At 45.6% G+C, this 25,564-nt stretch overlaps 1 protein-coding gene across 19 annotated transcripts in view; it reads left to right on the top strand.

Annotated features, from left to right (window-relative positions):
• Positions 1 to 25,564, top strand: part of CACNA1B (calcium voltage-gated channel subunit alpha1 B) — a 251,926-nt gene that overhangs the window by 52,460 nt on the left and 173,902 nt on the right. For all 19 annotated transcript variants that reach the window (XR_012424018.1, XR_012424020.1, XR_012424019.1 and 16 more), the window contains exon 7: positions 22,932 to 23,035. Coding sequence is in view for 14 of the 19 variants with exons in the window: in XM_074015801.1 (XP_073871902.1) it covers positions 22,932 to 23,035 (104 nt within the window). In the remaining 5 variants the exon portion in view is untranslated. The remainder of the gene's footprint in view (positions 1 to 22,931; positions 23,036 to 25,564) is intronic.

The raw sequence follows: 25,564 nt of genomic DNA, 5'->3' as shown, positions 1-25,564 counted from the left end.
CCATTTGACATTCCCAACTTTTGGTGGGAATACACATGAGTTTCCATTTCTCCACATCCTCACCAATACTTGTTAATTTCTGTGTTTTTGATAGTAGCCATTTTAATGTATGTGAGGTGGTATCTGCTTGTAGTTTTGATTTACATTTCTTTAATGATTAGTGATGTTGAGCATCTTTTCTTGTGCTTATTGGCCATTTGCATGTCTTCTTTGAAGAGATGTCTATTGGAGTTCCTTGCCCATTTTTGAATCTGTTTTTTTGGTTGTTGTTGAGTTTTAGGTGTTCTCTGTATATTCTGAGTATAATCCTTTTCAGATATATGATTTACAAATGTTTTCTCCCATTCTATGTGTGACCTTTTTACTGAATTGATGGTGTTGTTTGATGCACAGCATTTTAAAATTTTCATGAAGTCTAGTTTGTCTGTTTTTTCTTTTGTTGCCTGTACCTTTGATGTCATATCCAAGAAGTCGCTGTCAAATCTAACGCTGTGAAGCTTTTGACCTATGTTTTCTTTTAAGAGTTTTACTTTTCTTTGGTCTCACATTCAGGTCTTTTATCTATTTTTCGTTAATTTTTGTATATGGTGTTAGATAAGGATCCAGCTTTCTTCTTCTTCTTCTTCTTTTTTTTTTTTTTTTGAGACAGAGTTTTGATCTTTTTGCCCAGGCTGGAGTGCAGTGGAACCTGCCTCCTGGGTTCAAGTGATTCTCCTGCCTCAGCCTCCCAAGTAGCTGGGATTATAGGCATCTGCCATTACGCCTGGCTAATTTTTGTATTTTTAGTAGAGACAGGGTTTCTCTATGTTGGTCAGGCTGGTCTTGAACTCCCGACCTCAGGTGATCTGCCCACCTCGGCCTCCCAAAGTGCTGGGATTACAGGCGTGAGCCACCATGCCCGGCCCCAGCTTTATTCTTTTGCGTGTGGGTATCCAGTTTTTTCCAGCACCATTTGCTGAAAAGACTGTCCTTTTACCATAAAATGGTCTTGACGCTCTTGTCAAAAATCATTTGGCATATATGCAAGAGTTTATTTCAGGACTCTGTATTCTATCTGCTTGGTCTATGTATCTTGATCTATGTGCCTCTTGCCTTATGGCACTGGCTAGAAACTTCAGCATTATGTTGGGTAAGAATGTTGAGAACTGACATACTTGATATGCTCCCAATTTTAGGAAAAAGCATTTCATCTATCACAATTAAGTATAATGTTAGCTGTCGGGTTGAGTTGTTTTTTCTTTTGAGTTAGATGCTGTTTATCAAGTTAGGGTAGTTCTACTCTATTCTATTCTTACTTTTCTGAGAGTTTTTGTTATGAATGGGTATTGCATTTTGTCACGTTTTTTCTGCACTGATATGATCATGTGAGTTTTCTTCTTTAGTCTGTTAATATAGTGAATTACATTGATTTTTGAATATTGAACCATCCTTGCATTCCCAGAAGAAATCCCACATGGTCATGGTACCTAATTCTCTTTATGTGTTGCTGAATTGTATTTGTTAGCATTTTTACTAAGGAGTCTTATACTTACATTCATGAGGGATTTTGATCTGTAATTTTCTTGTCTTTTTTTTTGAAATAGAGTCTTGCTCTGTCACCAGGCTGGAGTGCCGTGGCATAATCTCAGCTCACTGCAATCTCTGCCTCCCGGGTTTGAGCGATTCCCCTGCCTCAGCCTCCCAAGTAGATGAGACTACAGGCGCCTGCCACCACGCCTGGCTAATTTTTTGTATTTTAGTAGAGACAGGGTTTCACCATGTTGGGCCAGATGGTCTTGATCTCCTGACTTTGTGATCTGACTGCTTCAACCTCCCAAAGTGCTGGGATTACAGGCATGAGCCCCACCGTGCCCGGCCTGTAATTTTCCTTTTTTTGTATTGCCTTTGTCTGGTTTTGGTATCAAGGTAACAACAAGCTTCATAAAATAAATCGGGAAGTATTTATTCCTCCTCTGTTTTCTGGAAGAGATTGTATAGAAATGTGTTATGTGTTTTAAAAATGTTTGGTAGGATTCTACTGTGAAACTCCCTGGGCTCAGAAATTTCTTTTTGGAGATCTTTTTTTAAATAACACTTTTGTTGCGATATAATCTGTGTACCATAAAATTCACCATTTTAAAGTATACAGTTTACAGTTCAGAGTTTTTTGTATGTTCAAAAAGTTGTGCAGCCATCATTGTTATATAGTTTTAAGCAGTTTCATTAACCAAAAAAGAAACCCTGTATCCATGAGCCGTCAGTCTCTATTTCCTTATTCCCACAGCCTCTGGCAAGCACTAACCTTTCTGTCTCTGTAGATTTGTCTATTCCAGACATTTTGTATAAATGGCATAATACAATTGGTGGCCTTTTGTGTTTTTACATCCATGTTGAAGCAAGTATTGGTATTTTATTGTCAAGCATGATTTCATTGTGTATTTATAGCATATTTTGTTTATATTTCACGAGTTGATGGACATTTAGATATTTCCAGTTTTAAAAATTATGACTAATGCTGCTATGAACATTCTTTCACAAGTTTTTGCAAGGAATATGTTTTCATTTCCCTTGGGTATAGACCTAGGATTGGAATTACTGGATCACAGAACTCTATGTTTAACCATTTGAGGAACCAACAAACTGTTTTCCATAGTGGCTATACCATTTTATATTTGTACCGGCAGTGTACAAGGGCTCCAGTTTCTCTGCATCCTTACCAGCATTTGTTGTCTGTCTGAAATTTTAACCATCAGGCCAGGAGCAGTGGTTTATGCTGGTAATCCCAGCACTTTGGAAGACTGAGGTGGGAGGATCACTTGAGCCCAAGAATTCAAGACCAGCCTGGGCACCATAGCAAGACCCTGTCTCTACAAAAAATTTAAAAAGTTAGCCAGGCATGGTGGTGTGTGCCTCTAGTCCCAGCTACTCAGGAGACTGAGGTGGGAGGATCACTTGAGCCCAGGAGTTGGAGGCTTCAGTGAGCCAGGATGGCGCCACAGCATGCTAGCCTGCATAACAGAGGGAGACCCTGTCTTTAAAAAAGTAATAATAAAACTAAAAAATAAGATAATTTTAACCATCTTAGTGGGCATGAAGTGGTATTTCTGTTCAGTTTTGACTTGCATTTCTAAAGTGACTTATTTTTATTTTTGGGACAGGGTCTTACTGTGTCACCCAGGCTGGAGTACAATGGCATGATCATAGCTCACTGTAGCCTCAACTTCCTGGGCTCAAGTAATCCTCCCACCTCAGCTTGGGAGAGTAGCCAGGACCACAGGTGCACACTGCCAAGCCTGGCTAATTTTTTTTTTTTTTTTTTTGAGACGGAGTCTCGCTCTGTCGCCCAGGCTAGAGTGCAGTGGCGCGATCTCGGCTCACTGCAAGCTCCGCCTCCTGGGTTCACGCCATTCTCCTGCCTCAGCCTCCCGAGTAGCTGGGACTATAGACGCCCACAACCGCGCCCGGCTAATTTTTTGTATTTTTAGTAGAGACGGGGTTTCACCGTGGTCTCGATCTCCTGACCTTGTGATCCGCCCGCCTCGGCCTCCCAAAGTGCTGGGATTACAGGCGTGAGCCACCGTGCCCGGCGCCTGGCTAATTTTTAAATTTTTTGTAGAGATAAGGTCTTCCTATGTTGCCCAGGCTGGTCTCAAGCTCCTGGGCTCAGGCGATCCTCCCTCCTCAGCCTCCAAAGTAGCAAGGACCACACACACATGCTACCATGCCTGGCTAAGTTTTTAAAACTTTTTTTTTTGTAGAGATGGGGTCTTGCGGCCGGGCGCGGTGGCTCAAGCCTGTAATCCCAGCACTTTGGGAGGCCGAGACGGGCGGATCACGAGGTCAGGAGATTGAGACCATCCTGGCTAACGCAGTGAAACCCCGTCTCTACTAAAAAAATACAAAAAAACTAGCCGGGCGAGGTGGCGGGCGCCTGTAGTCCCAGCTACTTGGGAGGCTGAGGCAGGAGAATGGCGTGAACCCGGGAGGCAGAGCTTGCAGTGAGCCAAGATCCCGTCACTGCACTCCAGCCTGGGCGACAGAGCAAGACTCTGTCTCAAAAAAAAAAAAAAAAAGAGATGGGATCTTGCTGTGTTACTCAGACTGGTCTTGAACTCCTGGCCACAAGTGATCCTCCCACCTTGGCCTCTCAAGGCTCTGGGATTACAGGCATGAGCCAACGCACACAGCCATTGTTGAGCATCTTTTGTGAACCTATTCATCACTTATATATCTTCTCTGAAGAAATGTCAGCTGGGCACAGAGGCTCACACTGGGGGTTTAGATGATTATTTAGACTTCCTTCTTTTGTGAGGTGGACATGTAGATCTATATGTTTTCCTTTGGCGCTGCTTTAGCTGTGTCCTGCAATTTGATGTGGTGTCTCTTCACTTTCATTCAGTTCAATGTATTTTTAATTTCCTTGAAATTTCCTCTTTGACCTGTGAGATTATTATATAGAATTGTCTTGTTTACTTTGTGTTGGAGAGTTACCTGTTATCTTTCTGTTATTAATTTCTAATTTGATTCTATGGTGGCAGGAGAATACACTAAACTGAAAGAATTTTAATTATTTTAAATTTGTTGGCCGGGCGCGGTGGCTCAAGCCTGTAATCCCAGCACTTTGGGAGGCCGAGACGGGCGGATCACGAGGTCAGGAGATCGAGACCATCCTGGCTAACATGGTGAAACCCCATCTCTACTAAAAAATACAAAAAACTAGCCGGGCGAAGTGGCGGGCGCCTGTGGTCCCAGCTACTCGGGAGGCTGAGGCAGGAGAATGGCGTAAACCCGGGAGGCGGAGCTTGCAGTGAGCTGAGATCCGGCCACTGCATTCCAGCCTGGGCGACAGAGCCAGACTCAGTCTCAAAAAAAAAAAAAAAAAAAAAAATTTGTTGAAGTTTGTTACGTGGCTCAGAATATGCTCTATTTTGATATTTATTTTGTGGGCACTTGGAAAGAATGTATATTCTGCTGTTGTGTGCTGTATGTACAAATGTTGATTGATTCTCTTGGTTGATGGTGTTGTTGAACTCTTTTATATCCTTGCTGGTTTTCTGTCTATTCTATGAATTGTTGAGAGAGAGGTGTAGAAGTCTCCAGCTTTAATTGCAGATTTGTCTGTTTCTCTTTTCTGTACTGTCGATTTCTGCATCACTTATTTTGCAGCTCTGTTGTTGAGTATACACATATTTAGACTTGCTTTTTTTTTTTGATGGATTGACCTGTTTATCATTATATACATTTTTCCACACTGTCTTCCACAGTGGTGGAACTAGTTTACACTCCCACCAACAGTGTAAAAGCGTTCCTATTTCTCCACATCCTCTCCAGCACCTGTTGTTTCCTGACTTTTTGTTTGTTTGTTTTTTAGACAGAGTCTCGCTCTGTTGCCCAGGCTGGAGTGCAGTGGCATGATCTCGGCTCACTGTCGCCCAGGCTGGAGTACAGTGGCATGATCTCGTCTCACTGCAAGCTCTGCCTCCTGGGTTCACGCCATTCTCTTGCCTCAGCCTCCCGAGTAGCTGGGACTACAGGCGCCCGCCACCACCCTTGGCTAATTTTTTGTATTTTTTAGTAGAGACGGGGTTTCACCGTGTTAGCCAGGATGGTCTTGATCTCCTGACTTCATGATCCACCCACCTCAGCCTCCCAAAGTGCTGGGATTACAGGCGTGAACTACCACGCGCGGCTGTTTCCTGACTTTTTAATGATTGCCATTCTAACTGGTGAGAGATGGTATCTCTTTGTGGTTTTGATTTGTACTTCTCTGATGACCAGTGATGATGAGTGTTTTTTCATGTGTCTGTTGGTTGCATAAAGGTCTTCTTTTGAAAAGTGTCTGTTCATATCCTTTGCCCACTTTTTGATGGGGTTGTTTGATTTTTTTCTTGTACATTTGTTTTAAGTTATTTGTAGATTTTTGATATTAGCCCTTTGTCTGATGGGTAGATTGCAAAAATTTTCTCCCATTCTATAGGTTGCCTGTTCACTCTGATGGTAGTTTCTTTTGCTGTGCAGAAACTCTTTAGTTTAATTAGATCCCATTTGTCTATTTTGGCTTTTGTTGCCATTGCTTTGGTGTTTTAGTCATGAAGTCTTTGCCCATTCCTATGTCCTGAATGGTATTGCCTAGGTTTTCTTTTAGGGTTTTTATGGTTTTAGATCTAACATTTAAGTCTTTAATCCATCTTGAATTAATTTGTGTAAGGTGTAAGGAAGGGATCCAGTTTCAGCTTTCTACATATGGCTAGCCAGTTTTCCCAGCACCATTTATTAAATAGGGAATCCTTTCCCCATTTCTTGTTTTCTTTTTTTTTTTTTTTTTTTTTTTTTGAGACGGAGTCTTGCTCTGTAGCCCGGGCTGGAGTGCAGTGGCCGGATCTCAGCTCACTGCAAGCTCCGCCTCCTGGGTTTGCGCCATTCTCCTGCCTCAGCCTCCCGAGTAGTTGGGACTACAGGCGCCCGCCACCGCGCCCGGCTAGTTTTTTGTATTTTTAGTAGCGACGGGGTTTCACCGTGTTAGCCAGGATGGTCTCGATCTCCTGACCTCGTGATCCGCCCATCTCGGCCTCCCAAAGTGCTGGGATTACAGGCTTGAGCCACCGCGCCCGGCCTCCATTTCTTGTTTTCATCAGGTTTGTCAAAGATCAGATGGTTGTAGATATGTGGTATTATTTCTGAGGCCTCTGTTCTGTTCCATTGGTCTATATCTCTGTTTTGGTACCAGTACCATGTTGTTTTAGTTACTGTAGGCTTGTAGTGTAGTTTGAAGTCAGGTAGTGTGATGCTTCCAGCTTTGTTCTTTTTGCTTTCGATTGTCTTGGCAATATGGGCTCTTTCTTTGGTTCCACATGAACTTTAAAGTAGTTTTTTCAAATTCTATGAAGAAAGTCATTGGTAGCTTGATGGGGATGGCAATGAATCTATAAATTACCTTGGGCAGTATGGCTATTTTCACGATATTGATTCTTCCTATCCATGAGCATGGTATGTTCTTCCATTTATTTGTGTCCTCTTTTATTTCATTGAGCAATGGTTTGTAGTTCTCCTTGAAGAGGTCCTTCACTTGAGGGGATAACTTTTCAATGAAATAGAGAGCATAAATAAAAAACAATAAAAACTTCAGGAAACAATGGATGCACTTAGAGAAATGTGAAATGCTCTGGAACATCTCAGCAATAGAATTGAACAAGCAGATGAAAGAACTTCAGAGCTCGAAGACAAGGTTTTTGAATTAACCCAATCCAACAAAGGCAAATAAATAATAAGAAAATACAAACAAAGCCTCCAAGAAATCTGGGATTATGTTAAATAACCAAACCTAAGAATAATTGGTGTTCCTGAGGAAGATGAGAAATCTAAAAATTTGGAAAATATATTTGGGGAAATAATCAAGGTAAACTTCCCTGGCCTTGCTAGAGACTTAGATGTCCAAATACAAGAAGCTCAGAGAACACCTGGGAAATTCATTGCAAAAAGATCATCGCCCAGGCACATTGTCATCATATTATCTAAAGTTAAGACGAAGGTGGCCGGGTGCAGTGGCTCACCTCTGTAATCCCAGCACTTTGGGAGGCTGAGACAGGCAGATCATCCGAGGTCGGGAGTTTGAGACCAGCCTGACCAACATGGAGAAACCCCATGTCTACTAAAAATAGAAAAAATTAGCTGGGCATGGTGGCACATGCCTGTAATCCCAGCTACTCAGGAGGCTGAGGCAGGAGAATTGCTTGAACTTGGGAGGCAAAGGTTGCGGTGAGCCAAGATCGCGCCATTGCACTCCAGCCTGGGCAACAAGAATGAAACTCTGTCTCAAGAAAAAAAAGGTGAAAGAAGTAATCTTAAGATCTATGAGCCAAAAGCACCAGGTAACCTGTAAAGGAAAACCTATCAGATTAACAGCAGATTTCTCAACAGAAACACTACAAGCTAGGAGGGGTTTGGGCCCTATCTTCAGCCTCCTTAAACGAAACAATTATCAGCCAAGAATTTTGTATCCAGCCAAACTAGGCTTCATAAATGAAGGAAAGATAGTCTTTTTCAGACAGACAAATGCTGAGAGAATTCGCCACTACCAAGCAAGCACTGCAAGAATTGCCAAAAGGAGCTCTAAATCTTGAAACAAATTTTCAAAATACAAATACACCAAAATGGAACCTCCTTAAAGCATAAATCCAACAGGACTTATATAACAATAATAATTTAAAAACCCAAGGTATTCAGGCAACAAGTAGCATGAAGACTAGAATAGTATCTCACATCTCAATATTAACGTCGAATGTAAATGGCCTAAATGCTCCACTTAAAAGATACAGAATGGTGGAATGAATAAAGATTCACCAACCATCTGCTCCCTTTAAGAGGACTCACCTAACACATAAGGACTCACATAAACTTAAGGTAAAGGGGTAAAAAAAGACATTCCATTCAAAAGACAAAGAGGGACATTATATAATGATAAAAGGCCTTGTCCAACAGGAAAATATCACAATCCTATATATATATATGCACTTAACCCTGGAGCTCCCACATGTATAAAACAATTGCTAGTAGACCTAAGATATGAGATAGACAGGCCAGGCACGGTGGTTCACGCCTGTAATCCAGTACTCTGGTAGGCTGAGGTGGGTGGATCACCTGAGGTCAGGAATTTGAGACCAGCCTGGCTAATATGGTGAAACCCTGTCTCTACTAAAAATACAAAAAAATTAGCCAGGCGTGGTAGCAGGCTCCTGTAATCTCAGCTATTCGGGAGGCTGAGGCAGGAGAATTGCTTGAACCCAGGAGGTGGAGGTTGTAGTGAGCCAAGATAGTGCCATTGCATTCCAGCCTGGGTGACAGAGCCTCGCTCTGTCAAAAAGAAAAAGAAATGAAATACACAGCAACACAATAACAGTGGGGGACTTCAGTACTGCACTGACAGCACTAACAGGTCATGAAGGCAGAAAGTCAAGAAAGAAACAGTGAACATAAGCTATACCCTAGAACAAATGGACTTAACAGATATTTACAGAACATTCTAGCCAACAACCACAGAATATATATTCTATTCATCAGCGTGTGGAACTTTCTTTAAGATAGACCATATATGAGAGACCATAAAATGAGCCTCACTAAATTTAAGAAAATTGAAATTATATCAGGCACTTTCTGAGACCACAGTGGAATAAAACTGGATAACTCCAAAAAGAACCCTCAAAACTATGCAAATACATGGAAATTAAATATCTTGCTCCTGAATGATCATTGGGTAAAAAATGAAATCAAGAGGGAAATTAAAAAATTCTTCGAACTGAATGACAGTAGTGACACAACCTACCAAAACCTCTGGGATACAACAAAGGCAGTGGTAAGAGGAAAGTTCATAGCCCCAAACAACTATATTGAAAAGCCTGAACGAATGCAAACAGACAATCTAAGGTCACAACTCAAGGAACTAAAGAAACAAGAACAAACCAAACCCAAACCCAGAAGAAGAAAGGAGATAACCAAGATCAGAGCAGAACTAAATGAAACTTAAACAAACAAACAAAAAATAAAAGATAAATGAAACAAAAACTTAGTTCTTTGATAAGATAAATAAAATCTATAGCCCATTAGCAAGTTTAACCAGGAAAAAAAAGAGAGAAAATCCAAAGAAGCTCAACTAGAAACGAAATGGGAGATATTACAATTGACATCACAGAAATACAAAAGATTTTTCAAGGCTACTTACAACACCTTTAACCATGTAAACTAGAAAACTTAGAGGAGATGGTTAAATTCCTGGAAAGATACAACTCTCCTAGCTTAAATCAGGGCAATTAGATACCCTGAACAGACCAATAACAAGCAGTGAGATTGAAATGGTAATAAAAAATTACCAACCAAAAAAGTCCAGGACCAGATGGATTCACAGGAGAGTTCTATCAGATATTCAAAGAGAATTGGTACCAGTCCTGTTGGCACTATTCCACAAGATAGACAGGGAATCCTCCCTAAATCATTCTATGAAGCCAGTATCACCCTAATACCAAAACCAGGAAAGGACATAACCAAAAAAGAAAACTACAAACTAATATCCCTGATGAACATAGACGCAGAAATCCTCAACGAAATACTAGCTAACCGAGTACAACAGCATATCAAACAGATAATCTACCATGATCACATGGGTTTCATACCAGGGATGCAGGGATGGTTTAACATACTCAAGTCAATAAATGTGATACACCACATAAACAGAATTAAAGACAAAAATCACATGATCATCTCAATAGATGTGGAAAAAACCTTTGACAAAGTTCAGCATCCTTTATGATTAAAAACCTCAGCAAAATTGGCATAAACACAGGATATACCTCAATGTAATAAAAGTCATCTATGACAAACCCACAGCCAACATAATACAGAATGGGGAAAAGCTGAAAGCATTCCCTCTGAGAACTGGAACAAGACAAGGATGACCACTCTCACCAGTCCTCTTCAACATAGTAATGGAAGTCCTAACCAGAGCAATCAGACAAGAGAAAGAAAGAAAGGTCATCCTAATCGGGAAAGAGGAAGTCAGACTGTCACAGTTTGTTTGCTGATGATATGATTGCTTACATAGAAAACCCTAAAGACGGCCGGGCACGGTGGCTCAAGCCTGTAATCCCAGCACTTAGGGAGGCTGAGACGAGCGGATCACAAGGTCAGGAGATCGAGACCATCCTGGCTAACATGCTGAAACCCCGTCTCTACTAAAAAAAAAAAAATACAAAAAACTAGCCGGGCGAGGTGGCGGGCGCCTGTAGTCCCAGCTACCTGGGAGGCTGAGGCAGGAGAATGGTGGGAACCCAGGAGACGGAGCTTGCAGTGAGCCGAGATCGTGCCACTGCACTCCAGCCTGGGCGGCAGAGCGAGACTCTGTCTCAAAAAAAAAAAAAAAAAAAAACCCTAAAGACTCCTCCAGAAAGCTCCTAGAACTGATAAAAGAATTTAGCAAAGTTTCCAGATACAAAATTAATGTACACAAATCAGTAGCTCTTTTATATGCTAACAGTGACCAAGCTGAGAATGAAATCAAGAACTCAACCCCTCTTACAATAGCTGCAAAGCAAACAAAAAACAGAAAACCCAATAACTTAGCAATATACCTAACCAAGGAGGTGAAAGACCTCTGCAAGGAAAACTACAAAGCACTGCTGTTCCATGCTCATGGATGGGTAGAATCAATACTGTGAAAATAACCATACTGGCAAAAGCAGTCTACAAATTCAATGCAGTTCCCATCAAAATACCACCCTCATTCCTCTCAAATTTGGAGACATCACATTAGCCAACCTCAAACTATAGTATAAAGCCATAGTCACCAAAACAGCATGGTACTGGTATAACAATAGGCACATAGGCCAATGACAGAATAGAGAACCCAGAAATAAATCCAAATACAGCAAACAAAAAGATAAAAGTGGGGAGAGGACACCCTATTCAACAAATGGTGTTGGGATAATTGGCAAGCCACATGTAGGAGAATGAAACTGAAGTCTCATCTCTTATAAAACATCAACTCAAGATGGATCAAGGACTTATCTAAGTCCTGAAACTATAAAAATTCTAGAAGATAACATTGGAAAAACCCTTGTAGACATTGGCTTAGGCAAGGATTTCATGACCAAGAACCGAAAAGCAAATGCAACAAGAAAAAAGATAAATAGCTGGGACTTAATTAAACCAAAGAGCTTTTGCACACCAAAAGAAACAGTCAGCAGAGTAAATGGACAACCTACCGAGTGGGAGAAAATCTTCACAATCTATACATCTGACAAAGGACTAATATCCAGAATCCACAATGAACTCAAACAAATTAGCAAGAAAAAAAAAATCCCGTCAAAAAGCGGGCTAAGGACATGAATAGACAGTTCTCAAAAGAAGATATACAAATGGCCAACAAACATGAAAAAATGCTCAACATCACTAATGATTAGGGAAATGCAAATCAAAACTACAATGTGATACCACCTTATGCCTGTAAGAATGGCCATAATAAGAAAATTAAAAAATAATAGATATTGGCATGGATGCAGTGAACAGGGAACAGTTCTACACTGCTGGTGGGAATGTAAACTAGTGCAACCAGTATGGGAAACCATGTGGAGATTCCTTAAAGAACTAAAAGTAAAACTACCATTTAATCCAGTAATTTCACTAGTGGGTATCTACCAAGAGGAAAACAAGTCATATGAAACAGATACTTGCACACTCATGTTTACAGCAGGACAATTTGCAATTGCAAAAATCTGGAACCAACCCAAATGCCCATCAATCAACTAGTGGATAAAGAAACTGTGATATATGTATATATATTATATTATATATACACATTATACACTATATATATATATATATATATATATATATATATAATGGACTACCACTCAGCCATAAAATGGAATGAATTGCATTCACAGTGACCTTGATGAGATTGGGACTATTAATCTAAGCGAAGTAATTCAGGAATGGAAAACTAAACATCGTATGTTCTCACTCATAAGTGGAAGCTAAGCTGTGAGGATGCAAAGGCATGAGAATGACACAGTGGACTTTGGGAACTCAGGAGGAAAGGGTGGGAAGGGGTGAGAGATAAAAAACTACAAATTGTGTGCAGCACACACTGTTTGGGTGATGGGTGCACGAAAATCTCGTAAATCACCACTAAAGAACTTACTCATGTAACAGAATACCACCTGTTCCCCAATAACCTATGGAAATAAATTTTTTAAAAAATACCTTATCTCCTGGCCTGATTTTGGGTTGCTGGTTAGTTCCCAGTGTGGGGAGCCTTTGAGTTTCAAACTTTTGTAAAGCCTGCTGAAATGGTCCCAGGTTAACTAGGTATTTCACTAAAGTGGCCGTTTCTGGATCAGTATTTAGATCATTAGTTAAAAATGGCCTTCTGTATAACATTTCATATGGGCTCATATTAATTTTTGCCCTGGGGAAATTATGGACTCTTACGAGAGCTGTGGACAGCAAGTTGACCCAAGTTTCTGATGTTTCCTGACATAGCTAATACCCGTTTTGGAGTTTGATTAGCTCTTTCCACTTTTCTAGAGGATTGAGGCCTCCGTGCTGAATGTAAATAGTATTTGATTCTGAGAGCCTTAGCAACCCCTTGAATTGAGAGATAAAGAACGAGTCATTATCACTTTGGAGGCTTTGAGATAACCCAAACTGGGGAAATACTTCTTGGAAGAACCTTCACATCTTCATTGGCCTTCTGTGTTTTGGTGTAGGGTAAGCTTCAGTCCAGTCAGTAACGGTATTTGTAACCTTCACGGACCTTGGGGGACTGAAAAAAGGATGACGGATGCCGGAATAAAGATAAAGATAAAGAGTATATTTGGAAGGTGTCAGGTGGCTCCTTGCTTCTAGTGAACAAGGGCCCTGAGCTTTACACAGCCCTCTGTATTTATTAGGCAAAAGAGTTAGTGAGAAGAGGAGGGTGTGGTTGTCAGCAGGCATTTTGATTCACAGCAGGCTTGCAAGACTGCATTCTTTGAACGATAGGCTCTAGATGTCCCAGTAGATAACCTCAATAAGCACGGCACCAGGGACTGCCCTCAGCAAACCTCCTGGTGGCAGGCACAGTCGTGAGTTTGCCCACATCCTGCTTTCCTGGTAAACAGTTTGCTGTTCGATCATATTGCCTCCAGTGGAATACTGAGTTGGTCACGTCTTTCGGGCCTTCAGCTCCCTACAGGTATCTATTAATACTAACAAATCTTGTATCCTCTACATGCTGGCATTGTCCTTATGGCCCTTTGGGTTTCCTTTGAGTGCTCTTTGGGCATTCAGGGCATTGCCAGTGATGGCTGTCATAATTTTCGCTTGCCACTTTTCTTTACTCTGTTCCCCTTTTACTTCCTTCATGATTGTTATACATCATGAAAGCAATATCAAGAAGCTGATTTTGATTAGTTTGTGGGCCCATCTGTAGCTTTTGGAGCTTACATCTAATGTCTGGGACAAATTGGATTAGTATATTTTTTTAAAGGCTTCCTCCAGCCTGCCATGAAACATGGCTGGATTTTCCTCCTTGCCCAGTATAACCTCCTTTACCTTATCATAATTTACTTCCTTATTCTCTTTCTCTTCCTCCAAGGAGAGCCTCAAGAAACTTAGCCTGGTGGTTCATCCCCTTGGGTGTCCCAGTTAGGATCAGTAATGGAGACTGTGTCTGGGCCTAAGTGATTACCCTGAGGGTTTCAAGGAAATAAGTCATCTGCTTCCTGGTGGGTGGCCTCAAAGATTTGTTTATTTTCCAAGGGGCTGCAATAGGTTGCTAGAATGAATTGAACATCTCCCCTGAGAGCTCAAAGGCTAAGGTCAAAGTTTGGGACCCATCTCCAAATTCCTAGGGTTCTCAGAATAGCTTCCTAGCTTTTCCTTATGTTGTTTTATATCAGTTATAGAAAAGGGGGACTGCACTAGGACTGGCCCCTCAGCTCCTGCTACTTCCCTGAGGGGTAGCAGGGCTGGAGGGGGAGTTGAATAGATTGTTCCTCTCCAAATGTGAGGAGGACTTAGCTGGACCCCTGAATTTTGCTCTTGGGTTTGAGCCCCAGGAGCACTTGGCAAGGAGTTATACAGGGGTGGTTGCACTTCCCTCTGAGAGACAGGTGGCCTTTGTAAAAGGGGGTCATCTACAATATCTAGTTCTGCCTTAAAACCTTCCTTTTCAGGGCAGGTTCCAGGACTTTTGCAGATTGTTGGGTTTTGGTATGTGAAGACCTGTACGTATGGGATTTCTGACAATTTACCCTGCCTCTTGCAATACAGGTCTAATTGCAGGATGGTGTTGTAATTAAGACTTCCAGTGACCACCAATTATTCCTGACTGTCCAGCTGATATTGGGGCTATACAGTATTATAGTAGAAAATCAGATGTTTTCTCCTTAGACTGTCAAAGTTCAATTGATTCCAGTGGTTGAGGATACAGCCAAGCAGGGAATCAGATGGAATGGATGGAGAGTTGCCCATAGTGGTCTGGAAGAGAGAAGAGGACTTTGAAAAGTGGAGGGCCTACTAGGTGACCCAGATTTTACCTGGGGTGGCCATGTGGAAAAACCCTGGGTCTTGTCTGAGGTTCCCAAGGGCATCCCCACCTCTGGGCACCCTCTTAGTTTGTCAGATATGTCTGACCTTAGATGGGTGCCAGCACCACTCTGGAATGGTTCCCTCCACAATCAGTGGCCCACTATGAGTTTCCTCTTGTCCCTGACTGAAGGCCTTGACTTCTAGCATCCTTTCAATTTGATAAAGCCACACTTTTTCTTTTAACTTCAGCCAATACGTTCATATACAGAATCTCTTTTACAATTAATTTTCATAAGCCTACAACTTGCTCAAACCTTTGGATTTTTCCTATGTCACTTAAAACAATCCTTTAACCCTCTAAACTTAGGCAGTATAAATTATACAACATTTCTTGCATAATTTCACTTTCACAAATCTTTTTCACGACTTACCCAGACTGTCTACAACATGCTTGGACTTTGTGGCTTGTCTTATACATCCCTCTTTTATTTCTTTACTTTTATTATTATTATCATATTCCAGGCTGGAGTGCAGTGATGCGATCTCGGCTCACCACAACCTCCGCCTTCCGGGTTCAAGCGATTCTCCTGCCTCAGCCTCCCAAGTAACTGGGACGACAGGTGCGCATCACCGCGCCTGGCTAAATTTTTATATTTTTAGTAGAGATGGGGTTTCACCATATTGGCCAGGCTGGTCTCGAACTCCTGACATCGTGATCCACTTGCCTCGGCCTCTCAGAGTGCTGGGATTACAGGTGTGAGCCACTGCGCCCAGCCATATTCCTCTTTTTTTTTTTTTTTTTTTTTTTGAGACGGAGTCTCGCTTTGTTGCCCAGGCTGGAGTGCAGTGGCACGATCTCGGCTCACTGCAAGCTCCGCCTCCCAGGTTCATGCCGTTCTCCTGCCTCAGCCTCCGAGTAGCTGGGACTACAGGTGCCCGCCACCATGCCCGGCTAATTTTTTGTATTTTTAGTAGAGAACGGGGTTTCACCGTGTTAGCCAAGATGGTCTTGATCTCCTGACCTCGTGATCCGCCCGCCTCAGCCTCCCAAAGTACTGGGATTACAGGCATGAGCCACCGCGCCCGGCCCATATCCCCCTTTTAAAACAACAGTCATTTTACTTTAGGACAAGAATTTACCATACAAGATCCCTTTTTATATAATATAAAATCTCTTTTATTTATAACCTTCTTTGCATAGCTAGGGTGCTAAGTGGGTTTCTTTTGCCCTTAGCCAGTTGAATAGATCAAGTAAGATAAGGGAGGTCAAAATGCCTAAGAGACATTATCTTTTGTCTTTACTAGCTAACTCTACAGTAGAATTTAGCATAAGAAAAGAGGGTTTAAGTTCCCTGAAACGTGTGAATTCCCCCTTGATAAGCCACCACTGCCAATTGTGTCACACATAGGGATCAGGGAGTATAACCAGAAAAGACAGAAGAGTCCTACCCCTTTCCAGGCAGGGCAGCTATCGCTATCATTCCTTGGCCTTCAGGTAACACTGAAGAGTGGTCCCAGCCAGTTGCCCTCAGTTACTGGGGAGCTACTAGGAAACGACTGCTGAAAGACTGAAAAAAAAAAAAAGGAAAAGGGCTCAAGTCCCTCATGTGAACCAGGCAGTGTTGGTCAAGTGCTTCCACATGGATACCTTTCAGTCTCTCCGTAGAGTGGCCCCAGCCAGAGACCTGCAGTTGCCTCCATGCTTAGGTGCTCTCTGTCAAGGGTCCTAAGTTGGAAAGAGAGATAGAAAATGCTTCCCCTGTATGGAGCAGAGAGGAAAAGGGAAAATGAGAAGAAAAATAAATCCCAAACTTTGGGCTTGCCTCCTGGCTAGCTCGCCAAAATATGTTACCAGGGGAGGGTCTTGACTATGAGTCATCCAGGTTCTTGGCATTTTGTACAGAGAATTGGACAAAATGAACAAAACAACAAAAGAATGAAGCAACAAAAGCACAGACTTGTTGAAAGTACGCTCCACAGAGTGGGACTGGGTTCAAGCAAGTGGCTCAAGAGTGTGAGTTACAGAATTTTCTGGGGTTTGAATACCCTCTAGAGGTTTCCCATTGGTTACTCGGTTATACTCTATGTAAATAAAGACTGGGCCCACTACCAGTCTGATTGGTTGCAGGAGGTGACCAATCAAAGGCTGAAGTAGAAGTTATAAAGTTAAACCCTATACTCATGAAGACTTGGCCCATGACCAGCCTGATGGGTTGTGGGAGGTGACCGATCAGAGGTACTTTCCATTTTTTCATCTGTGACACAGTGGAAGTGGGGCAGGCCGCAAAGGGAGTAGCCTCTGTTCTTTTGTTACTTGGGTGTGGAGTGGGGTTTTCCTTTTGATTCAGTTCTAGGAAGTCAGCACAAACCAACCGTAGGTTCCCGGCCTCCAGACCCTATTCTTCTGCCTCAATAGTACTATAATTTTTGCTTCATCTGTCAAACATAATTTAGAAAACTCAAAAGGAGAAAGAAATCCAGTTACCTATATTTTTACACTTTCCATGTTTCTTCCTTCCTAATAGTGATTCAATTTTTACTTATTTCCTTTCTGTTTAGATAACTTTAATTTTTCATTTTTTTCTTAGGAGAGTTCAGCTGGTGACAAATTCTCCATTTCCCTAGTTTTTCATTTGAGAATATCTTGATTTCCCAAAAGATATTTTTGGTGGGTATAGGTGTGTGGGTTGACAGTTCTTTTCTTTCAGCACCTGAAAAATATTATGCCACTTCCTTCTGGCCTCCACGGCTTCTGATGAGAAACTGTTTGAATTGTTTTCCCCGTATAGGTAAGGTATCATTTTTTTCTGCTGCGTTCAAGACTTTTTTCTTTCTCTAGTTTTCAGAAGTTTGGCTATAATGTGTTTGTCTGGGGTTTGCTGAGCTTCTTAAATCTGTATGTTTGTGTCTCTTGCTAAAGTTGACAAGTTTTCAGCATTTGTTTTTTGTTTTTGAGATGGAGTTTCGCTCTGTCACCCAGGCTGGAGTGCAGTGGCGCAATCTCAGCTCACTGCAAACTCTGCCTCCCAGGCTCAAGCAATTTTCCTGCCTCAGGCTGCGGAGTAGCTGGGATTCCAAGCGTACACCACCACGCCTGGCTAACGTTTGTATTTTTAGTAGAGACAGGGTTTCACCATGTTGACTAGGCCGGTCTCACACTCCTGACCTCAGGTGACCTGCCTGTCTCGGCCTCCTGAAGTGCTGGGATTACAGGTGTGAGCCACCGCACCTGGCTGTATTTCTGTAAATACTGTTAGCTTTGTCCTTTTTCACCTGTCTTTGGTGCTCTGATGACATGAATGTTAGATCACTTGTTACAGTCCCATGGGTTTTTGAGGTTCACTTTTCTCTCTTTATCAGAATGGATAATTCTTTTCTTCTTTGTTCTCTTACTGTTCACTGATTCCTTCCACATCCCCTCCATTCTCTGGTTATGCATTTTCATTGAGATTTTTGATTTTTTTTTTTAGCTCTAAATTTTCCCTTTGGTCTGTAATCCAAAAAGTATTGGAGACAAGTCTCAATCAATTCAGAATTTTATTTTGCCAAGGTTGAGGACATGCCCAGAATAAAAAAAAAAATACCTTTGGAGAAATGTGTTTGGTGTGTGTGTGGTGTGTGTTGTGTCTGTTGTGTGTGGTTTGCATGTGTGTGTGTGGTGTATGTGGTGCATGTAGTGTGTGTGATGTGTGTAGTATGTGTGGTGTATGTGGTGTGTGCCTATATCTGGTGCATGTGGTATGTGTGTGGTGTGTGTGTGTGTGTGGTGTGTGCACTTGTGTCCAGTGTGTGTATGTGGTGTATTTGTGTCTGTGTGGTGTGTGTCTGATGTGTGTGGTGTGCATGTGTGTGTGGTGTGTCTGTGGTGTGTGTCTGGTCTGTGTGGCATGCATGTGTGTGGTGTGTGGTGTGTGTTTGGTGTTCAATGTGTGTTTTGTGTGTGTGGTGTATACGTGTGTGGTGTGTGTGTGGTGTGTGTGTGGGTGTGTAGTATGTGTGTAGCGTGTGTGTGTATGTGTCTGGTGTGTGCATGTGTGTGGTGGCTATGTGTGTGCTTGTGTGTCCAGTGTGTGTGTGGTGTATCTGAAGTGTGTGGTGTGTGCATGTCTGGCATGTGTGGTATGTGTGTGGTGTGTGGGTGTGTGGTTTGGGTGCATGTGTGTGTCTGGTGTGTGCATTTGCATGTCCTTTGTGTGTGGTGTGTGTGGTGTGTGTGGTGTGTGTAGTGTGCGTGTGGTGTTTGTGGTGTGTGTGCTTGTGTGTCCAGTGTGTGTGTATGGTGTATGTGTCTGGTATGTGTGATGCGTTTGTGTGTGTAGTGTATGTATGCATGTCTGTGGTGGGTGTGTGGTGTGTGGTGTGTGTGTCTGGTGTGTGCACTTGCATGTCCTGTGTGTGTGGTGTATGTGTGTCTGGTGTACGTATGGTGTGTGTGTAGTGTGTGTGGTGTGTGTGTGTTTGGTGGTGGTGTGTGTGGTGCATGTGTGTGTCTCGTGTGTGCACTTGCATGTCCTGTGTGTGTGGTATACATATGGTGTGCATGTAGTGTGTGTAGTGTGTGTGTGTTTAGTGTTGGTGTGTGTGGTGTGTGCGCTTGTGTGTCGAGTGTGTATGGTATGTGTGTGTCTGGTATGTGTGGGGTGTGTGTGTGTGGTGTATGTATGCATGTGTGTGGTGTGTGTGCTTGTGTGTCCTGTGTGTGGTGTATGTGTGTCTGGTGTGTGTGGTGTATGTATGTTGTGTAGTGTGTGTATTGTGTGTTTGGTGTTGGTGGTGTGTGTGGTGTGCATGTGTGTGGTGTGTGCGCTTGTGTGTCCAGTGTATGGTGTATGTGTCTGGTATGTGTGGTGTTCATGTGTGTGCAATGTATACGTGTGTGTCATGTGTGGTGCACGTGTGTGTCTGGTGTGCGTGTGTGTGGTGTATACGTGTGTCATGTGTGGTGTGTGTGGTGTATGCATGTGTCTGTCATGTGTGGTGCATGTGTCTGGTGTGCGTGTGTGTGGTGTATACGTGTGTCATGTGTGGTGTGTGTGGTGTATGCATGTGTCTGTCATGTGTGGTGCATGTGTCTGGTGTGCGTGTGTGTGGTGTATACGTGTGTCATGTGTGGTGTGTGTGGTGTATGCATGTGTCTGTCATGTGTGGTGCATGTGTATGGTGTGTGTGTGTGTGGAGAGGGAGAGGGAGATTTATCATGATTAACTGGCTCATGTGATCACAGAGGCTGGCAGGTCCACATCTGTGGTTCTGCCTGGCGGGCTTGGGTGCTGTCCGCATGTGGGAGAGTTGATGGTGCAGTTCCCGATGGCGGTGGCTGGCAGAGGTGAAATCCAGAAGCATCTGCTGGAGACTCTTCCTTTACCCAAGGGAGGCCCACCCACGTCACAGAGAGCAGCGGTCTTCACTCTGTGGATTAAAGTGTTAATTGTATCTCAGAGCACCTTTGTAGAAGTATCTGCAAGATCCTGTCAAGTGTAGTTGACCAGGTGTCTGAGTGCCCCGTGGCCCAGCTAAGCTGACACAAAATTAACCATCACAGCATCTAAGAAATTTGTGCTCTTCCTGGTTCTTAGTATAAGAAGTGAGTTTCAGTTGAAAACTGGCCATGTTTGGCCTTCCGGCTGGGACCTGGGATCTCAGTGAAGCATTCTGCGTTGGCTGTCGGGGAAGGAGGGGGGCTGCTGTCTTGTTGCAGGTGAGTGCAGAAGCCTAGGTTGCCCGCTTGGCCTCTGTTGACTATGGTGGAGCATTCTCCTTCCTCCTGGGCAGGGGCGGCAGGTCTGGCTCCCCAGCGTGCCTCAAGGGAACTTCCCTGGCCGGGAGGCTTAGAGGTGCCTTGTTCTTGTTCTCCACGTGGTTTCTGCATACTATGTGGGTGGGTGCCTTCGTGACTGCTGGATGGTGGTAAAAGTCCTGACTCCACAAGGCCCTTCTGATAGCTCCCTAGCAGCAGGGGGTGCCCCTACTGCCTGTGTAAATGGAAGTCGAGGTGTCCCGGGTGGTCTTCCTCAGTACCACGGAGGTGGGCTGGGGCTGGGGGGCCGTGATAACCACTGCCGAGGAGGAAAGTTCCACCTCCTGCTTGGCTTTCTCTGACAGCACCCCGTGGAGGGTGAGGGGATTTGGATGCCTCATTGCAGTCTAGGTGCTCTTCTGGGTCTTTGCTGGAAGGGAGGGATGGAGACGGACCCCATGTTTTCTGCGGCGTGCGCTAGGCTGCCTTGGTTAGGGAGAGCTGGCTTTTGCTGGTGCTTTTTTTTGTTGTCTGTGCCCCTTGGGCATTTCCAAGTTTTAGGCTTCATCAGCTCCAAATGTGGGATAGAGGAGGCAAGAAGAAAGTCCTGGAAACGCACCTTATATCCTGGGGTCTTAGCTAGTCTGCCCTATTTTCTCCGCTTTTCAGAGTCATTCTGTGTTTGCTTTATGCATAATTTTCAGTATGTTAATTCCACTTAGTGGGAACAGTATGGCAGAGTATGTTGGCTCCATCTTCGCAGAAGTGGCAGTCCTGTTTTTTAAGATGAGAGGAATTAGGGCCAGTTGGCTACTGATGGGACCACTTCACTAGGGAGGGAAATTGTGGGAGCCGAGTACTTGAGAGGGGCTGAGTAGGTGAGAGGGGCTGAGGCTACAGCAATGACATCTCCTTTCTCTCAAGAAGGAAGGGCAGGCTTGTGGGAAGTTGGTGGCTTCGGTGGCCCCCAATCCACAGGTCTGAGCTGCATGTGAGTCTGGACAGACGTGTGGTCTAGGACCATGAACTGCAGTGGGAGCTGGGGTTCTGAAAGTCACTTCTAGGTTCGGATCCAGGAATCTCAGGGGCCAGCCTGGAATCAGTGTCCGAGGGTCAGGAACCACGACCTTCAGTCCATGCAGGGGTGGAGGCTGCAAATCCGCCAGGCTGGCAGATACTGGAGGGCAGGAATGCCAACAGCAGCACCTGGAGATCAGTGCCCGCTGCAGGGCAGCGCCCGACTGTCCTCCTGCCTCTGTCTTGGTGGAGCCCCGTCCCATGTCTTGTGAACTGCCTCTGAGGAGAGGTGTCCGGGAACGGGACTAGGGGCTGCCTCCCTTGGCACCCACCGCCCTCCTGGTTTCTCTCCAGCACCAGACTCGCAGAAGCAAGAGCCGTGTTTTCTGTGGCGTGCGCTAGGCTGGCTCGGTTAGGGAGAGCTGGCCTGGCTTTTGCTGGTGCTTTCTCTACACCCCTTAGCCACATAAAATGCATAAAACAAAACAACTATGGGATTAAATTGGGTTCAAAGGAGCGCACCCTTTTGCGGGCTGTGCTATAAAAAGCAAAAGATCTGGGAAAGAAGGTCCCTCTTTGCTTTCCGCTATTCAGATCACGCCTGAGTGCTGGGCGCTGTCTCAGGCCAGGCGTGTGGTGAGATTGAAAATGCGATGGGTCCACTGTTGCCGCTCAGCTGTGGGAGCCGCTGCAGACGGGTCTGATGTGGACTTGGGCCTGTGGGCCCCCTTCAGGAGGACATAGCTTTGGAACTGCCCAGGGATGTCTGGGAGCCAGGGAGGTGTATGGCAGAGGTTGGGTGCTCATGCCACCTCGGGGCATCCATACAGCCTTGGCTCACTGGGCCTACTGCTTGGCTTTTGAGTGTTGCCAGGTGGTGGCTGGCAGCACGGAGTGTCCCGGGTCCTCTGGGAGCTGCAGTCCAGAGAGAACTCTGCCAGCAAGGGCACGTCTGCCTGTGGGTGCTGCCTGGACTCCAGCCCCATGCTTGAACTTCCTCCTGACTGGCCTCTCCATGGCCTGGACCCTACCAGGTGTATGCTTCTGAGAAGGAGGCCTGTTGGGGGCCGGGGATGCTTCTGTGGCCGGGACTGTGTGTTTTGTCTGTTCTTCCTCATCTCCCTCTCTTTGCTTCCAGACAAACGATGCGGCCGGCAACACCTGGAACTGGCTCTACTTCATCCCTCTCATCATCATCGGCTCCTTCTTCATGCTCAACCTGGTGCTGGGTGTGCTGTCGGGGTGAGAGACCATGTGGGGGATGTGCAGGTGCCCTCTGTGTTCTCAGCTGAGGGGTCAACAGGGGCACACGTGACACTTGGGGTGGGGGCCTGGCCCATGGGTGCCCTCTGTGGTGGTTGCTCCTGGTGTTCTATGTTCTGGCAGCCCTTCCTTTGTGCCACCATCCTGACCTGTCCTTGATGAGCCCCTCGGCCCCTTACCTCTATCATACTCTTGGCCTTTCGGTGGTCTCTGCCATGGGGGAGCAGCTGCTGCTACTCATCTGGCCAGACAGGAGGTGTGGTCTGTGATGGGAGGTGTGGCCTGGGTAGACGGGAGGTGTGGTCTATGGGTAGATGGGAGGTGTGGTCTGGAATGGGAGGTGTGATGTGTGATGGGAGGTGTGGTCTGTGATGGGAGGTGTGGCCTGGGTAGACAGGAGGTGTGGTCTGTGGGTAGGTGGGAGGTGTGGTCTGGGATGGGAGGTGTGGTCTGGGATGGGAGGTGTGGTCTGTGATGGGAAGTGTGGGGTCTGTGATGGGAGGTGTGGTCTGTGATGGGAGGTGTGGCCTGGGTAGACGGGAGGTGTGGTCTATGGGTAGATGGGAGGTGTGGTCTGGAATGGGAGGTGTGATGTGTGATGGGAGGTGTGGTCTGTGATGGGAGGTGTGGCCTGGGTAGACAGGAGGTGTGGTCTGTGGGTAGGTGGGAGGTGTGGTCTGGGATGGGAGGTGTGGTCTGGGATGGGAGGTGTGGTCTGTGATGGGAAGTGTGGGGTCTGTGATGGGAGGTGTGGTCTGTGATGGGAGGTGTGGTCTGGAATGGGAGGTGTGGCCTGGGTAGATGGGAGGTGTGGTCTGGAATGGGATGTATGGTCTGGGATGGGAGGTGTGGTCTGGGATGGGAGGTGTGGTCTGGGATGGGAGGTGTGGTCTGGAATGGGAAGTGTGGTCTGTGATGGGAGGTGTGGTCTGGAATGGGAGGTGTGGCCTGGGTAGATGGGAGGTGTGGTCTGGAATGGGAGGTGTGGTCTGTGATGGGAGGTGTGGCCTGGGTAGATGAGAGGTGTGGTCTATGGGTAGATGGGAGGTATAGTCTGGAATGGGAGGTGTGGTCTGGAATGGGAGGTGTGGTCTATGGGTAGATGGGAGGTGTGGTCTGGAATGGGAGGTGTGGTCTGTGATGGGAGGTGTGGCCTGGGTAGATGAGAGGTGTGGTCTATGGGTAGATGGGAGGTATAGTCTGGAATGGGAGGTGTGGTCTGGAATGGGAGGTGTGTTCTGTGGTGGGAGGTGTGGTCTCGAATGGGAGGTGTGGTCTGGAATGGGAGGTTGGTCTGGGTGGATGGGAGGTGTGGTCTATGGGTAGATGGGAGGTGTGGTCTGTGGTGGGAGGTGTAGTCTGTGATGGGAGGTGTGGCCTGGATAGACAGGAGGTGTGGTCTGGAATGGGAGGTGTGGTCTATGATGGGAGGTGTGGTCTATGGGTAGATGGGAGGTGTGGTCTATGGGTAGACAGGAGGTGTGTGTGGTCTGGAATGGGAGGTGTGGTCTATGATGGGAGGTGTGGTCTATGATGGGAGGTGTGGCCTGGGTAGATGGGAGGTGTGGTCTATGGGTAGATAGGAGGTGCGTGTGGTCTGGAATGGGAGGTGTGGTCTGTAACCGGAGGTTGGTCTGTGATGGGAAGTGTAGTCTTGGTAGATGGAGGCGTGGTCTGGGACAGGGTTTCCAAGGAGCCTCTGTGGCCACAGAGAGCCCCTCTGTTACTGTGGTGAGGAATGACTGGGGGCGCCGTGATCTCTGCACAGTCACCTCTGGGCTCGCTACCCTGGCCCTGACCGCTGGCGTGCACCTCCTCTCAGGTCACCTCTTTGTGCCAAGCTACTCCAGGGGAGGGTGAGAGAGAGGGCTCAGGGCTGGGGGTCCATCCTGGAGAAGGTGGAGAAAGAGTTCTCTCTGGGAGTGGGATGTGGTAGGCGGGCATGGCCAGGTGGGCCTGTGGGCACACAGCACCTTCCTGTCCCACCCTGGGGCTGAGCGCTGAAGAGGTGCCATGTATGGGGCCTGACTGGGGTTGGTAGTTGGGGCTCCTGCCCTACCACAGAGTGAGGAGTTGTGCTAGGAAGGAGGTGGAGGGCATCAGGCCTGCCTGGCTCCCCGCTCCCACCTTGGCCTCAGCTCCCCTGTGAGGCTGGAGGAGCACATCTCCCCTCTGTCCTCCCTGTGATCCCTGCTCAGGCCCAGGGCTCCGAGCTGGGCTGGGGATGAGCATGGAGAACCTGGGAGTTGCTGCCATGCTGATCAGGACAGGAGCAGCCACACAGTGGGGTGGCTGGAGCCGAGGCCTCCGGGCTCTGGAGGGAGATCGTGCCCTTGGTTTTGGCCCTGTCCTGTAAGGGGTGTGATTGTCACTAGCAGGGCTCTCCAAGAGCCTCCATGGGAACCAGCAAGCTCAGGGGATGGCAATAGAACTCCTAGCCTGGTGGGGTAGCCGGCGGAGGCTTGGGGCTTGGAGGAGGCACCAGGGGAGGGACATCTCAGCTGAGAC

This window comes from Macaca fascicularis, chromosome 15 (assembly GCF_037993035.2).
Source record: "Macaca fascicularis isolate 582-1 chromosome 15, T2T-MFA8v1.1".
In the NCBI taxonomy this organism is placed as follows: domain Eukaryota; kingdom Metazoa; phylum Chordata; class Mammalia; order Primates; family Cercopithecidae; genus Macaca; species Macaca fascicularis.
The sequence above is the reverse complement of the archived record's forward strand: the minus strand, read 5'-3'. Positions and strand labels throughout refer to the sequence as shown.